Source organism: Squalius cephalus (genome assembly GCF_949319135.1).
Source record: "Squalius cephalus genome assembly, chromosome: 3".
Classification (NCBI taxonomy): domain Eukaryota; kingdom Metazoa; phylum Chordata; class Actinopteri; order Cypriniformes; family Leuciscidae; genus Squalius; species Squalius cephalus.
In genome coordinates this window covers 54,375,818-54,391,925 of record NC_137124.1, presented here as the reverse complement: position 1 = coordinate 54,391,925, position 16,108 = coordinate 54,375,818, and the positions used below count along the sequence as shown (strand labels likewise).

Genomic DNA, 16,108 nt, shown 5'->3' with positions numbered 1-16,108 from the left:
CAATGTTTACTGTTTTTTATCAAATAAATGCAGCCTTTGTGAGCATAAGAGACTTCTTTTAAAAACATAAAAAAACAACAACTTTTGACCAGTGTGTTTTCACGTTTCATGGGGACTTTCCATAGACATAATGATTTTTAAACTGCACAAACTGTATATTCTGTCCCCTCACACTAACCCATCATAGAAAGTATTCTGCATTTTCACATTTTTAAAAAGCTGTTCCTCAAGGGGTTAAAAAAATGTTCCCACAAGGACAAGGATTTCAGATATCACCATCTTTGTGGGGACATTTTATCCCCATAACATAGGGTTTACCAGGCCACACACACACACGCACGCACATTTGGGGTATAAAATAAGTTGCTAATATTCCTCTGCAGGCAAAGAACACACTATATATAAGCGTTGACAATCTTCAGCTGCGTTAAAATCTCTATCCCTCAACAAATCACTATTACACTCTTATGATGTGGCAAATCTACAGCAGCTCACACAATTTTACCTCATATGAGATCTCAGGTTTTCACCATATGAGAATTCATCTTAAATTAAAAGGCAGGCTAGTTTCATGGCTAGTAACGCTGTCAGTGTGCAAGATGGTGGAGCGCAGTGACCTTTACCCAGAGCGCACACACTGCAGACGAGAGCTAATAAAAGGTGGTAAAGAAAAGGAGAAAGACAATTAAAATGCTGTGCGAGAGTGTGTGTGTGTAAGTGGGTTATGATGTAGTCACCTGTGCAGCTTTATATCCAACTCTAATTCCTCTGTGATCCCACACACACACTCAAATGAGATTCTCGACTCATCAGTTTCTTCAATTCACACCTGATTTATAAACAGGGGCTGGAGTATATTTGCAAACACACACACACACACGCTTATGCAACCATAATTATGTGCCAGGCAGACAAACACACACACAGAAATGATAGCCGCCTTTATTCTGGCGTCTGTCTCGCCCCGCTTCCCCGCATGCTGCGTTCCACACGACTGGCGAGAATCATTACTGGCCTTCCTCTGATATGGCTGCAGAACCAACAGCAATTATTTTTAAAAGCCAGAGCTGAAAACAGACAACCGATGCACAACACGCGCATAATCATTATTTCTGCAGTCCGACCGGTGGCGCGGTGTGTGTGTATGTTTGTGTGTGCATGTATACATTAGGACCTGGACAGTGTGCAGACACTTTATTTTTTTATTTTTCAGTTTTATTGTTATCCTGCAGAGTTTGCTGACCATAAAATGATGAGGATGGTTATCCAAAACCAATTAGAGTTACCCTACAACACTGACAGCACTTAAAGAATGAGAGTGAGTGGTTTAAATAACTCTACTGTCTGCAGGAGCACTGCAGTTTTGCACACATTTCGGGTACTTCAGGATGAAGTGTCACAGAGGGGTTTGACAAAGTCAGAGAACTCCATACTTATGAACATCATTGTTGGTTCTGGAACAACATTCTCATCAACGGATCAGGTTTTAGGATTAGGTTTGGGTTTGTGGATTCAAAAACATTATTATTAGCCAACCGTTATTATTAGTTCACCCAAACATTCTGTCATCATATACTCACCCTCATGTCATTCCAAACCCAGAAGACTTCATTTTCGAAACCAAAATTTTGACCTGAGAGGTTTGTCTCCCTCCTTTGAATTCCAGATAACCAAAACTTCGTATGGGATATGGATTCGCCGTAAAACAAATCCATATGAAATTAGCGGTTTCATCCAAATCTTGCGAAGAGATAATATCACTTTATATGATGATGACCGTTTGCGATGTGCTCTATGAATGTGTGTTTGGTTGATTGGTTCTTAATTAAACCTGTTCATCTTATAATGCAATCGCCACTCTTCTGAAGACTTGGATTCGACTCCAAACGAAAGTTTTGAAGCTTAAAAGTTTCAGTTGGGTGGGTCTTCAGTTGAGGGATAGAAATCTCAAACAGTGAAAATATCTTAATTTTTGTTTAGAAGATGAAAATGAATAAAGTCTTATTGGGTTTTGGAATCACATGAGTAAATGATGTCAGAATTATTAGTTATTAGTCATTATCTTGGAATGCATTTACAAATCCACATTGAATTTTGGTACACTAATCACACATAATTAAGATTAATATGGCCTGCAAATATATAAATAAAAGCAGGTAACACTTTATTTTACTGTGCCGTTGTTACACGTTAGATGTAATTACTACAGTAATAACATACATAATTTCAAGCAACTAACTCTAAACTGAAACCTACTAATCCTAACCCTATAGTAAGTACATGTAGTTAATTAATATCGCTCAGTACTTAATTGTATAATTATTACACTGTATCAAGGATACGTTAAAATAATGTGACTTAAAAGCAATTTCAGATGACTTCATTATGAGTAAGGATTAAATATAAAATTACCATTTTATATATATTTATATCTATTTGTATTCTATACTTATTATGTTAACTTTTTTTTTCTATTTTGATTTAGCTAATAATGCATTTAATTTTACATTTAATTAAATGAATGAAAAGTTCATATGACATTAATTCATTTTAATTTTCACACCCATATGTGCAACATTTGATGAAAAATGACAATGTCAATTGAAATGCAGTAGTACATTGCCACTTTACATATTACACTGGCATTTTTGCATATTCTTTTTCTAATTAAATTAAGACCATACATACACTCACCTAAAGGATTATTAGGAACACCATACTAATACTGTGTTTGACCCCCTTTCGCCTTCAGAACTGCCTTAATTCTACGTGGCATTGATTCAACAAGGTGCTGAAAGCATTCTTTAGAAATGTTGGCCCATATTGATAGGATAGCATCTTGCAGTTGATGGAGATTTGTGGGATGCACATCCAGGGCACGAAGCTCCCGTTCCACCACATCCCAAAGATGCTCTATTGGGTTGAGATCTGGTGACTGTGGGGGCCATTTTAGTACAGTGAACTCATTGTCATGTTCAAGAAACCAATTTGAAATGATTCGAGCTTTGTGACATGGTGCATTATCCTGCTGGAAGTAGCCATCAGAGGATGGGTACATGGTGGTCATAAAGGGATGGACATGGTCAGAAACAATGCTCAGGTAGGCCGTGGCATTTAAACGATGCCCAATTGGCACTAAGGGGCCTAAAGTGTGCCAAGAAAACATCCCCCACACCATTACACCACCACCACCAGCCTGCACAGTGGTAACAAGGCATGATGGATCCATGTTCTCATTCTGTTTACGCCAAATTCTGACTCTACCATCTGAATGTCTCAACAGAAATCGAGACTCATCAGACCAGGCAACATTTTTCCAGTCTTCAACTGTCCAATTTTGGTGAGCTCGTGCAAATTGTAGCCTCTTTTTCCTATTTGTAGTGGAGATGAGTGGTACCCGGTGGGGTCTTCTGCTGTTGTAGCCCATCCGCCTCAAGGTTGTGCGTGTTGTGGCTTCACAAATGCTTTGCTGCATACCTCGGTTGTAACGAGTGGTTATTTCAGTCAAAGTTGCTCTTCTATCAGCTTGAATCAGTCGGCCCATTCTCCTCTGACCTCTAGCATCAACAAGGCATTTTCGCCCACAGGACTGCCGCATACTGGATGTTTTTCCCTTTTCACACCATTCTTTGTAAACCCTAGAAATGGTTGTGCATGAAAATCCCAGTAACTGAGCAGATTGTGAAATACTCAGACTGACCCGTCTGGCACCAACAACCATGCCACACTCAAAATTGCTTAAATCACCTTTCTTTCCCATTCTGACATTCAAGTTTGGAGTTCAGGAGATTGTCTTGACCAGGACCACACCCCTAAATGCATTGAAGCAACTGCCATGTGATTGGTTGATTAGATAATTGCATTAATGAGAAACTGAACAGGTGTTCCTAATAATCCTTTAAGTGAGTGTATACATCTACTATACAAAGCTGCAAAAAACATCAGTAATTACACGAGTGGCTGATGTTCATGTAGATAAGAAAGTATAGCAATACTCTGGAGATAATGGCTTCGATTCCCAGGGTATGCATGAACTAATAATAAAAATGTATACAATGTTGAATGCAATGTAAATTGCTTTGGATTAAAAAAGTATATCCCAATATCTTACCTCCTCCTGAGAGCTCTTGCTCTCACTGTGCACTCTCTGTAGATCTGCACTCATCTGTGTGACTCGCTCGTCCTGAGCCTTCTTCTCCTCCGTCAGCTGGATCAGGCACTGCTGCAGACGGGCCTGCTCACTCCTCTGGGACGCCACCTCTCCACTGTACTCCACCAGCTACAACACGCAGAACGCATGTTGAGATTTGTGTGTTAGGAGCAATCACGTTGTCTGTGGCGGTGGAAGAGATCGTACCAGCTCCATATACTCTTTATGAGTGGCCTGTGCTGTGCCGAGCTCCAGTCTCAGCTCTCTGCCTCTCTGATCGGCCTTGGCTGCCTCTCGTACCCCCTGACGCCACTTCTCCCGCTCCTGCTCCAGATCCAGCTTCAGTCTGGACACTGTAGCCTGCAGACTGCTCATCTGAGCCAAAGAGCACTTATCATACACTACCGCTCAAAAGTCTGGGGTCAGTACGAATTTTTACACAGCAAGGATGCATTAAATTAATCAAAAGTGACAGTAAAGACATTTATCATTTCAAATGTTCATCAAAGTTCATAAATCCTGTTCATAAATCCGATTCATCAAGTGTTTTCAACATTGATAATAATGAAGTTAGAAAAGATTTCAATAGGACTTACAGTATTTATTAATATTAACTTAAACATTAAGTTAATGTTAGTTAATGAAATAAACACTGTTCGTTGTTAGTGCATGTTAGCTCAGGTCCAATAAAGAATACTAACAGATTCAACTTTTGATTTTATTAATGTATGTTGAAAATAACACGAACTAAGAGTAATAAATGCTTTAAAAGTTAGTAATAAATGTAGTTAACTAATGTTAACAAATGAAAATTTATTGTAAAGTGTTATAAACCAAGATTTCATCACAGAATCCTGAAAAAAATGTACCATGGTTTCCACAAAAATATTAAGCAGCAACACTGTTTTCAACATTAATTATGATAATAATAATAATTATTATTATTATTATTTTTGTTTCTTGAGCAGCAAATCAGCATATTAGAATGATTTCTGAAGGATCATGTGACACTGAAGACCGGAGCTTAATATCCTCAGCTCTCATCCTGCTGGATCCGTCTGATGCCTTTGACACAGTTAACCACCAGATCCTCCTGTCAATCCTAAAGATGAAGGGCATCTCGGGAACCGCACTCCAATGGTTCAAGTCTTACCTCTCAGGTAGGTCCTTTAGGGTGTCGTGGAGGGGTGAAGTGTCTAAGACCCAACATCTAGCTACTGGAGTGCCTCAGGGCTCAGTGCTTGGACCACTTCTCTTCTCCATCTACATGACATCACTAGCATCTGTGATTCAGAAACATGGCTTTTCCTATCACTGCTACGCTTATGACACACAACTCTACCTCTCATTCCAGCCTGATGATCCGACGGTAGCTGCTCGCATCTCGGCCTGCCTGACAGACATTTCTGGATGAAGGACCACCACCTTCAATTAAACCTTGCGAAGACAGAGCTGCTTGTGGTCCCGGCCAACCCAACACTTCACCACAACTTCTCCATTCAGCTAGGTTCGTCATCCATAACTCCATCAAGGTCAACCAGGAACCTTGGAGTTGTGATTGATGATCAATTGAACTTCACAGACACATTGCTAGAACTGCCCGGTACTGCAGATTTGCCTTATACAGCCCTTCCTATAAGAGCAGGCTACACACCGCTTGTTCTATCCAGACTGGACTATTGTAATGCTCTCCTGGCAGGTCTTCCAGCTTGCACTGTCAAACCTCTGCAACTGATCAACTGAGACAAAATGCTGCAGCTAGAGTGGTCTTTAACAAGCCGAAGAGAGCACACGTCACTCCTCTCCTCCAAAATTGCACTGGTTGCCAGTTGCCGCTCGCATCAAATTCAAAACACTGACGTTTGCCAACAGAACAACCACTGGCTCTGCTCCCTCCTACCTAAACTCATTACTGCAGACTTGCATGCCATCCAGAAACTTGCGCTCTGCAAGTGAACGTCGTCTTGTGGTGCCATCTCAAAGAGGCACAAAATCTCTTTTTCTGGTCTGTTCCCTGCTGGTGGAATAATCTGCCTAACTCAACCAGAGCGGCTGAGTGTGTAGCCATTTTCAAGAATCGGCAACACTTGATCCATTAATACTGACACTTTCTCTTCTATTCTATATCTATTTATATAAATAAAAATAAATATTACATGTACTGCGTTAGATTAAACTGAGAAGGGTCTTATTGCATATTGCATATTGTTGTCCTATTGTTAGTTTAACTGCTTCTATTGTTCTCATTTGTAAGTCGCTTTGGATAAAAGCGTCTGCTAAATGAATTAATGTAAATCGAGTAATGATGCTGAACATTCAGCTTTGCATCACAGGAATAAATTACATTTTAAAATATATTAAAATAGAAAACAGTTATATTATAATATTTCACAATATTACTGTTTTTACTATGTTTTTGGTCAAATAAATGCAGCCTTGATGAGCAGAAGTGATTATTTTTAAAAACATTAAGAAATCTTGTGAACTCCAAACATTTAACATTAGTGTAGACCATCATAAAATATCACAAGACATCATTTTCAAAAAATTCCTTTTAATCAGTATGGCCAACTTTGACTCATAGTCCAATGATCAACCACCAGTTTGTATCAGCTTTGGAAGGGCTAGAAATCATGTCAGCAGCAGTTTGGACTAGCTTGTTAATATGTGGCGTTCCCATAATACCTGCTGGTGGTGTTTTTGCTCCTGGTCATCTCTGGTCTCCAGTTGTCTCCTGCACAGCTGAAGCTGAGTCTGGCAGTTCAGTCCTTCCTCCTGCAGTCTGTGTGTGATGAGCTGCAGATCCTGGTGTGTGTTTATAAGCTTCTCCTGTTCACACAGCTGCACAAACAGAGAAGGCCAGCTGACAATCACATTCTTTAATGATATTCTATATTCAGGTTTACCTTTCATTTGTTTTAATATTACTGTTTATTGCCATTGTGAACAAATGTTGCGTTTTGTGAGGGGGGGGGAAAAATCATATTTTTCAGAACTTTTCAATGTGAAGCACATTATTAGGATTTTTGTTGTTCCATTATTAGTTTTTCCCATTTTTAGAAACAACAACATATATTCTGCTTTCTTATTGCTTGTTGGGCAAAGTTTCTGAACAATGAACAGGCATTGTTGATGCGTAAATGTATTCATGTAATTCATTCTTTCTTGCTGACATCAGAAATCCAAGGATTTCGGAAAGTACAAAAGTTTTCAATTTTGATTAATTTAATTTGACAAGTAAATGTCGAGATGTTATTTTCATCAAGAGGTGCATCAATTCCTGGTCTCCTCCAGCACTTCCAAAAGACTTTCAATGAATTTAAGGTCTGGCTTTTTTAAGAAATGAAAATCTACACACACTCCATCAAATAGGTTTAGAAGAACTGTTTCCAAACATATAACATGCTAGAAACATAATAATCACTGCAATAATGATCCACTCATAGACTTTTAAGCATTTGCCTATTTAAATCCAAACAGCAACTTTTTTTTTGGCCTGGCGGTGTAAGTATGTTTTACAGTCTACCCAAATATGAGTAGAATGTAAAAGATAATGATCAGACTTATTATCTTTTACAGTCTACTCATGTTTGGGAAGACATCAAGTGTTCAAAACTTCCATTAGGGAAGAGAGACAGTGACCATCTTCAATTTTCCTATGCGGAAGTTTAAGGAAAATGTGTTGTTCTGCTTCTTCAAATGAAACACCAGTATACACATGGCGTCCTCAGCTTGACTTTTGAAAAATTAAAAACCAGAACACCAGGCAAACACGCAGCTACTTCACGCATTAATCCATATTGATATCGTCCTGGAAAGGTGAAGTAGGCTTTTCGTGATTTACTGAAAAGCGTGATATTGGAATTTGTGCACCTTCCATCGTCATGTGTTAATTAATGAACTCTCATGCGCAAAGAAGACGACAGCATAAGCTGCGCTCAACAAGTGACAAAAATAATACCAGTTTGAAAACAGCCATTGCATTTTACATGATCAATCAATCAATTATAGTAACAATTTAAAAAATATATATTTTATTTTAACAACCATAAATATGGGGGACCAGACATGTAAATGAGGGGGCCTAGTCCCCCCCACAGGCCCCATTGTGGCTACGCTATGGCATTAAACACTTTTAGTTTCAAAAGATCAAGGTATTTATGAATCCTCATGATATAACCTGTAATAGCGCAGAGCACAGATAAACTGTGAGCTCCACGGCTGACATATTCACTCAGATGGCTCATACTCCTGCATGACAGATATTAAACTGGGATTAGGGAGATTAATTTGAAACTGTTACTGAGCAAGAGACTTTTGCATCAGATCTATGAAAGTTTCTAAATATAGAAAAGTAAATTTACAACTAGAGTGAATAGCTTTGCTTCAGACTAACATCTCTTCAGCACCGAGAGAAGCAATAAAATCATATTTCCTCATGATCTGTACACGTTTGCAACATTTAAATTATATCATAACTTTGGGGGTGCTACATTAATTTTCAGTTGAAAACAAAATGATTTGGTTGACATTTGTTTCGAAAATGTTCACCGTGTTCATACCATTATACAGAGGCCACAATGAAAATTAAGACTAATTAAGTCTAATTTAAACCTAACAAATAAAGTTTTAGAATTCAATGGATTTAAAACAAAGAAAAAATATGATGTAAAATAAAGAGGACACATTTAATATTCAGAAAATGTGTGACACTGACCATATGAACTGACGGTAAGATGTTCTTGAAGCACAAGATGGATTATTCTCAAATCATGCTGGATATCACGATCATCAGGTTTTACACGAACATGTGAAGCTTGTGTTCTTCCACAAAGCCAAATACACACATGAGAATGCATCCACCATATACACACACATGCAAGCTTGCACCGTTCCTCAGGCACACACTAATCAATACAGGGGATCATGTCCTTACAGAGGGCTTGGTGAAGCACTTTTGCTTAATAATCCTGCCGTTTAAAGCCCTGAATCAGTGTTGGACGAGTGTGAAATGGCTCTCACCTTAGTCTGCAGGGCTGAGAGGGTCTCTCTGCTGATGTCCAGCTCATTCTGGATCTGCTGTTTCTCCTGCTGGAGTCTCCCAGCTTCATGTTGAGCGTTGAGCACATCCGATCTGCTGCTGCTGGCCTCTGCTCTCAAGCGCTCTACCAGCCTCCTGTAGAGGAGAACATGAGTCTTATTTCAGCAAACGCCCTTCTCCATCTCCTGACATGAGAGCTCTATAAAGGAGCAACAGGTGTGAGGATGAAATCACCACACTATCCTGCTGGTCAGCAGTGTATGGTGTTTTTCATGTAGGGCCCTGTTTACACCTGGTGTTAAGATGCGTTTTGGTCGATCGGATCACAAGTGGACGACGCTAAATACAGGTGTAAACTGGGTCTAAAACATTTTGAGCTTGTCCACTTTCGACCACTCCCAGAGGTAATCGAAAACGCATTTGACCGGATTGCTTTCGGAGTGAATACGCTCATGTGGTCAAAAGCATTCGAACTCTTCGCCTACTGACCTAATGTGTAAACACTATGGGAAGAGCTCTAGCCAGAGGGGATTTCAACTTTGTTGGCTGAAGACCCAAGTTTGGTTTGAAGACGAAAAATGTACCAAGCACAATGTTCTCTCACCATTCCTGATTTCTAACACGCACTCAGTGTTCGGCGTGGTCTTGTGGCTGTCAGAGCAGAAACTAAAGCTGATGCTCTCTATATGTTTTTCCGTTGTGTCCAGGCAAGTTCATATCTAAATTGCACAAGCTTATTTTGTCCATTAGATCTAAAGATCTGAAAAAGCCCATACACTAAGCCCATAGATCATCCCTTTCGAAGAAATCAAGACAGAAGTGGTTGAAAGTGGACAAAAGAGATGGATTAAAACACCAGTTGTAAACAGATACGCGTTTCCTTCGTGTACTTGTGATCCGGTCAACCAAAACACAACCTAATACCAGGTGTAAACAGGGCTTAGTTCACTAGGGAAGAACAAAAGGAGGTAGGATCTTACCAAAACCAGCACTAACCAACATAAACCAGACTGGAATTTATACTCCTTTAAAAGGAGTTTAGGTTTGAAATTGAAAAATAGTCTTATGGGTTTGAAACAACATCAGGGTGAGTAAATGATGACAGAATTTTACATTTTTGGGTGAACTAAGCCTTTAAGCTTAGTCTCTTGCTGCTAGTATAAATCAGGTACACTTTCAATCTTTTTCTGGCCAAAAATCAGTCACAGTTTATGTTGTTTTTAGAAGCCATTTAGTGGCAGATAAATCTAAAATAGTTGATACCACAATACAAAAGTAATCAAATAATTACACAACAACTAACAACTACAAAAAAGGGCAAATGTATGACATTGTAATCATAATTTCGAACTCATTAGTTAGTAAGTCATTATTTTACAGATACAGAAAGTACAGTTTTGCTTGTGGATATCCAATTAACTTGCTACCAACAACCCCCATCTCCAAAAACCTATGCAAGTAATTTAAAAAATTAGATGCTACTAGCAAACATTTACAAATCCAGTGATTAATTCTTCCTCAAAAACGCTTGTTGGATTTGTTTCTTGTTTTGTTCCTGTAGCTCAAACAGTAGAGCATGGCTCTAACAGGTTTTTGATTCTCAATGAATGTGTGAACAGATAATATACAGCCCGATCAAGAGTCGTAAATATCGCATGTTTGATATTTACAATTTAAGATTGGGGAGGCTAGATTGGGAGCAGTAAAATAATCTTAATACAGCAGCAAATATTTGATGATAATTTGAACTGTAGTGAGTTATTTGATAATACATTTAAGGTTTACATGTTTTAAATGTGCTAAATTGCAATTCCATCATTACAAATGTGTAATTGCAAATATATTTAAATACGGCATACCAATTTCAATAGAAATGATGGTCACACTTTATTTTAAGGTGTCCTTGTTACAATGCAATTATACATTTAAGTACTGAATAATAAGAATTAACTACATGTACTTACTATAGGGTTAGGCTAGGATTATGGTTTGGTTTAGGGTTAGATGTATGTAATTCTGCAAAACCTATTGTTATAACTATAGTAACCACATGCAACGTGTAACAAGGACTGTAAAATATTTTAGTTTGTCATATTTATGTTAGTTTGTAAAATTTAACTATATTTCATAGTCCTACTTAAGTGGGTCAAAACAGTAATGCATTTCTATTTAATTGCAATTAGGATGCATTTAAGTGTCAGAAAACATTACATTCAGTTCACACTTAAGTATATTCTTTTAAAAGTAGGTTATTTCCATTATAATTTATCTTTTTAAAAAGTATACAATTGTCCTTTTCACAAGGGGTTATTTAACAGCCACCCATTCTTGTGTGCAATATGCATCATATGATTATTGAACGGACTTTGGGCTGTATGAAGCCAAGTTTATTTTAAGCTGGTCTTTTTAGCAGGGCATGGAGTGCGGGATCTATATTTTCAGAAAAAAAAAAAGTGTATGGACATGAGAGAATGGGACACTTCAGTCCACAGCAAAACATCTTCACCTTGACTAGTCAGTGAAACAGACCAGAACGCATCTTAATTGAGGCATGATAACATGTAGGAATGGTAAGCAGCAGAGAGAGGTTCGATTTAATTAGAGTAGGCAAGCATGAATATTTAATGAGCGGGGTTGAAACTAATTACGAGAGCCGGGCGACGATGAGCTCATGCACCGTTTCAGCATGGATCAACAAATCACACCCAACCACAACAGATCAGACCCACCACAGCGTCTCAAATCACTCCCAAAAGAGAAAAGCTTATCGCAGCGGAAATGAGAGGTGTTGACCAGCCCGAACCTCCTCAACCTTCAGATGAAACCCAAACAAGTGAAGGACGGTTATACAGAGGGTGTCTGGGCGCCGAAGCGAGCGGGTGACTAGGTGATGTGTCACTTTTTCAGGAGGTGAAGAGCGTGGGGAGATCCTGCAAAAGACCCACGTGGCTCTCTTACCTCTTTCTCTGCCATTGGCGAAGCGGCCACAGTAACAGCTAATCGATCGCTCGCGAAATCCCCCAGCACGCCCTCGCCGGGAATGATCAATATCCCTAGCAATTAGAATCCCCTATCTGCATGGCTGCAGGGACCTCGGGGTAGATCTGTGGCCCGCAAACACCCAATTTAGTCCTCAACTTACCAGTTAATTACTAAATCCTCTGTAATGTGTATTGGCAGACGGGAAGTTGTGCTGCGCACCAGCGGATGGCTGACTGAACAAGAGACCTTTGGCAAGGTGCTAGTTAAGATGCGCTTGCTCGTCCTCTTCCAGCCAGTTAAACATCTGATTTCACACACTGATCCAGACCCACGGTGATTCCTCCATTGAGCGGCACACTTTCTCATAGGAGGGCAGCGCGGGAGGTAAAAGCGGCACGTCAAGGGTCACGAAGACTAAAAGACACTCTGAACCGTCCTGAGAATTGCAGCTTCGCTTAATAAAACTCGGTTAGTGTCAGAGACAGTGGCGCAATGGACTGTGCACATACTCAGGATACGTAAGAGATGCTCATTGGAACACGGTTTGATTCTCAATCCCATGTCCATGTCCAACTGATGCTGCATGCAAGTCCTCTTGGGAAGCTCACACTTTTGCTGCACACACTTGAAGATTTTAAGCCCGGATTGCGAACAATCAGGGGTGCATTGCACCGAATTTTAGGCTTGTCACAACATAATTTTTGTCCAAAAAAATCCTCAATTGTGTGGTGTCATTATGATTATTTTACTGCTCCCGATCGAGGTGGAGCCTCCCAAATCTTAAATATCAAACGTGATGCAGTATTTACGACTCTTGATTGGGCTGCTTCCAATGGGATACCCGCAATAGCCAATGAGAGCGAGCAAGCTATCACCAACCGGATGTTGCATGGTTTTATAGTTGAAACATGTCACGAAGGTGGAGTATTGAGAAAGAAGATCGAGTGCCTGTATAATGTTTTTTAAACAGAACAACCCGTTGCACTTTGGACGAGGATTCAAATAGAACCACAAACACTAATAAAAAAGTGTTAAAAAAACTACAAACATGGCGGATGTGCGAGTCCGACGGCCAAGGAGAGAGGTTTAGATAAAAGGGGTTTGAGTGATTAATAATCAGTATATAACCTGACGAAAATATATTTATTCAATGTTATCCACATTAAAATGTATCGGCAACAGCATTGCGAACTCTTGTAAAGGTACGTTTGATCATTAACTTTTAAATGCATCATTATGCAAATTGAAAACACAAGGAGAGTTCTCCGCATGAAAGACCCACCACTGGCAGATCACAATGCTACTACATTTCTCTCCGAAACGATAGACAATTTAATTAAATTGAATGTGGAGAATTTTAACAATGACAAGATGATTGACAGGGCAGTTTAAACGGTGACAGGATAAACGTAACTAAGCGACAGAGTGGTCTGTTAAAGATGCTATTATGACGAAGTAGTACAGTATGCAGCTTGCCTACTCTTCTGCTACATACTCAAAAGTATGTAGTATTTCTTTAGAAAAACAGTAAGGCATAGTGTAAGTAGGCAAATTGGGAAGCAGCACTCGTGTCTGTGGAATTGCCACGGTGAAATCATTACTATAATCGGAAGTCTCGAGGTCTGGCCGAATCATCTAGTGTGTGCGTTCATTTTTAATGTTAAAAATTGGTAGAAACTGTCTGTAGTCTCCCACGGTTTGAAAATCATCTAGTGTGTCCAAGGCCTTATGGGTTCATAACTATAACTATGCAATTATGACAATGTGTATGTAATGCAAGTGATATCGTTTGGGAACACAATGGGAACTATTTACACTTATCATTTGTTAATTAAAACTGTTCCATTTACACATTACCCATTAAATGCGTTTCTGCAAAACTAATATAAATTCTATCTTCACTTCGTCACTATATACAAATTCAATGGTGTTCCTGTCACCAAAAGCCTCAGATATTCATTGCATTTTATCATCAGCTGATTTCAATAGGAAAGAGAGTGGCATCAACACTGGTGTGAGAATTTAGCATTCACTACTTTTAATGAAGATGACAATGTATTGAGCTCCAGGATGCGATGCCAGACGTTGAGTTTCATTTGTGGCAGTTTGCATATGCTTACTGGGGGGAGTTAAATTCACATATGTGGCTTCATCAACCACACGCATTTACACTTGAATAGTTGCATCTTGAATACGTCTCAAACCTCCCCAAGTGGTTTGTTCGTTTTGGATGGAATTTACACCTAGTCTTTTCATGATCGGAAAGAATTTCAGATTTCTTTCCTTCTTTTTCATCTGCTGACAGAGCAACGAAGCGCCACAAAATGGAGACAGAATAATGTGTATAAGGTGTGCAATTGATTTTTATTTTCATTTTATCATGACTTCCACAGGGTGCAACAATGCTCCCCCATTGGTTCCGCCGTTCCAGAAGTATTTTTCTCATTAAGTCTTTGTTAAAGAGTTGTAAGCCATGAACCAAACCGGCCAGATACAAGGTGAACATTACAACATTACCAACTTTGAAGCAAAAAATTGAAGACAAAACCACAAAGGTGCAAGACTGTCTTCTTATACCGGCTGTATTAAAAGGAAGAACAATTCTATGAAGCATTGCGAATGACAAATTAAAAAACTATTTAAAACTACTGATTTAAAGATGTTGATTATATATAGAAATACATTTGACATTTATTGAAAAAATATGCATATTATGCAATATAAAAAATAACTTGAAATAATATACCTTGATGGCTTCAACGAAAGCATTTATCACTGATTATCAACCTCAGACCTCTCAATAGGTCTGTCTTTAAAGGTTCATCAATTTCCCTATGGAGAGAATGAATGGGATATTTACTTCTGGAACCGGACAGTTGCACTCTATTCTCAGTCTTCCATAGAGCATCATGGGAAATGTATTTTAAAATTCTAAATTATAATTTAAATTACTAAATTATTTTCTGTGGCAATTGACAGCTGCCATCCATAAAGATTAGCTTGTATTTGATCAGGAATATTCCTACAATATTCCAAAACTAGGAAAGTCATGGCTCAAAGAAAATCCACAGTTCCCCACTGGTAATACTGGCATTGTGGTGGCGTTCATGTGCGCTCATCTGGTAAATACGATCATTTAGACATGACTTGAAGGCAGTATAAAGCTGAGAAATTTGGATTAATCGGCTCATAGCTTCACTAGCAGCCTTAATATGAGTGTGATATGAGAGTGTCATCCTGAGGAACTGAGTTTGGAAAGCTGTCTGCTGTACTATGCAGTCCTAATAATCACTCAAACTGCATTCGAGCACACTGAAAAACAGGTCATGCTGATCTTTTCCCGTGGGTTTTCAATTCTGGACACTTAGCCATTTTCAAAACAATAATTTGAGTTATAAACGACCTGTAATAATACATGATTACTTTTGAATGGATACAATGTTTTTTTCCCCCCATATAATGGTGTAGTTATGATATCTACGAGCAGGGGCTAACTGGACCAAGCAGACCACCTGGTTTGGAGCTTACCGTGAGTCCTGCAGCTCCTGCTGGGTGTTTTCCAGACTGTCTGTTATTCTCTTGAGCTCTGCCTGCAGTCTCCTCTGGGCTTTCTCTGCCCGCACCACCTCGGCCACACGCTCGGACAGCTGCTCCTGAGCCAGATGTTGACCTCCCTCCAGCATCTGCACCTTCTCCTGCTGCCGCGTCAGCTCCTGGCCTGAAACACACACACATTTAAACCATAATATCTGTGAAGACCTCACTTCAAGAGTGTCAGAGTTTTGGACTTGTAAAACAATATATATATGTATATACACTAAACATTTTTTAGTTCTTTTGAAAGTCTCATTAAGGTAGGGTAGGCAGTTTTTGGAGAGGCTAGCAATAGCGAGCTAGCTTTGAAAGCATAAGATCCCACCCTCCCTTCGGAGCGT

At 39.2% G+C, this 16,108-nt stretch overlaps 1 protein-coding gene across 1 annotated transcript in view; it reads right to left on the bottom strand.

The window, feature by feature from the left end:
* Nucleotides 1-16,108, bottom strand: part of pmfbp1 (polyamine modulated factor 1 binding protein 1) — a 212,449-nt gene that overhangs the window by 13,372 nt on the left and 182,969 nt on the right. The window contains exons 22-26 of the mRNA XM_079865493.1: nucleotides 15,702-15,891; nucleotides 9,173-9,326; nucleotides 6,836-6,991; nucleotides 4,358-4,525; nucleotides 4,112-4,279 (exon numbers count right to left, since the gene is read on the bottom strand). Of these exons, the coding sequence (XP_079721619.1) occupies nucleotides 4,112-4,279; nucleotides 4,358-4,525; nucleotides 6,836-6,991; nucleotides 9,173-9,326; nucleotides 15,702-15,891 (836 nt within the window). The remainder of the gene's footprint in view (nucleotides 1-4,111; nucleotides 4,280-4,357; nucleotides 4,526-6,835; nucleotides 6,992-9,172; nucleotides 9,327-15,701; nucleotides 15,892-16,108) is intronic.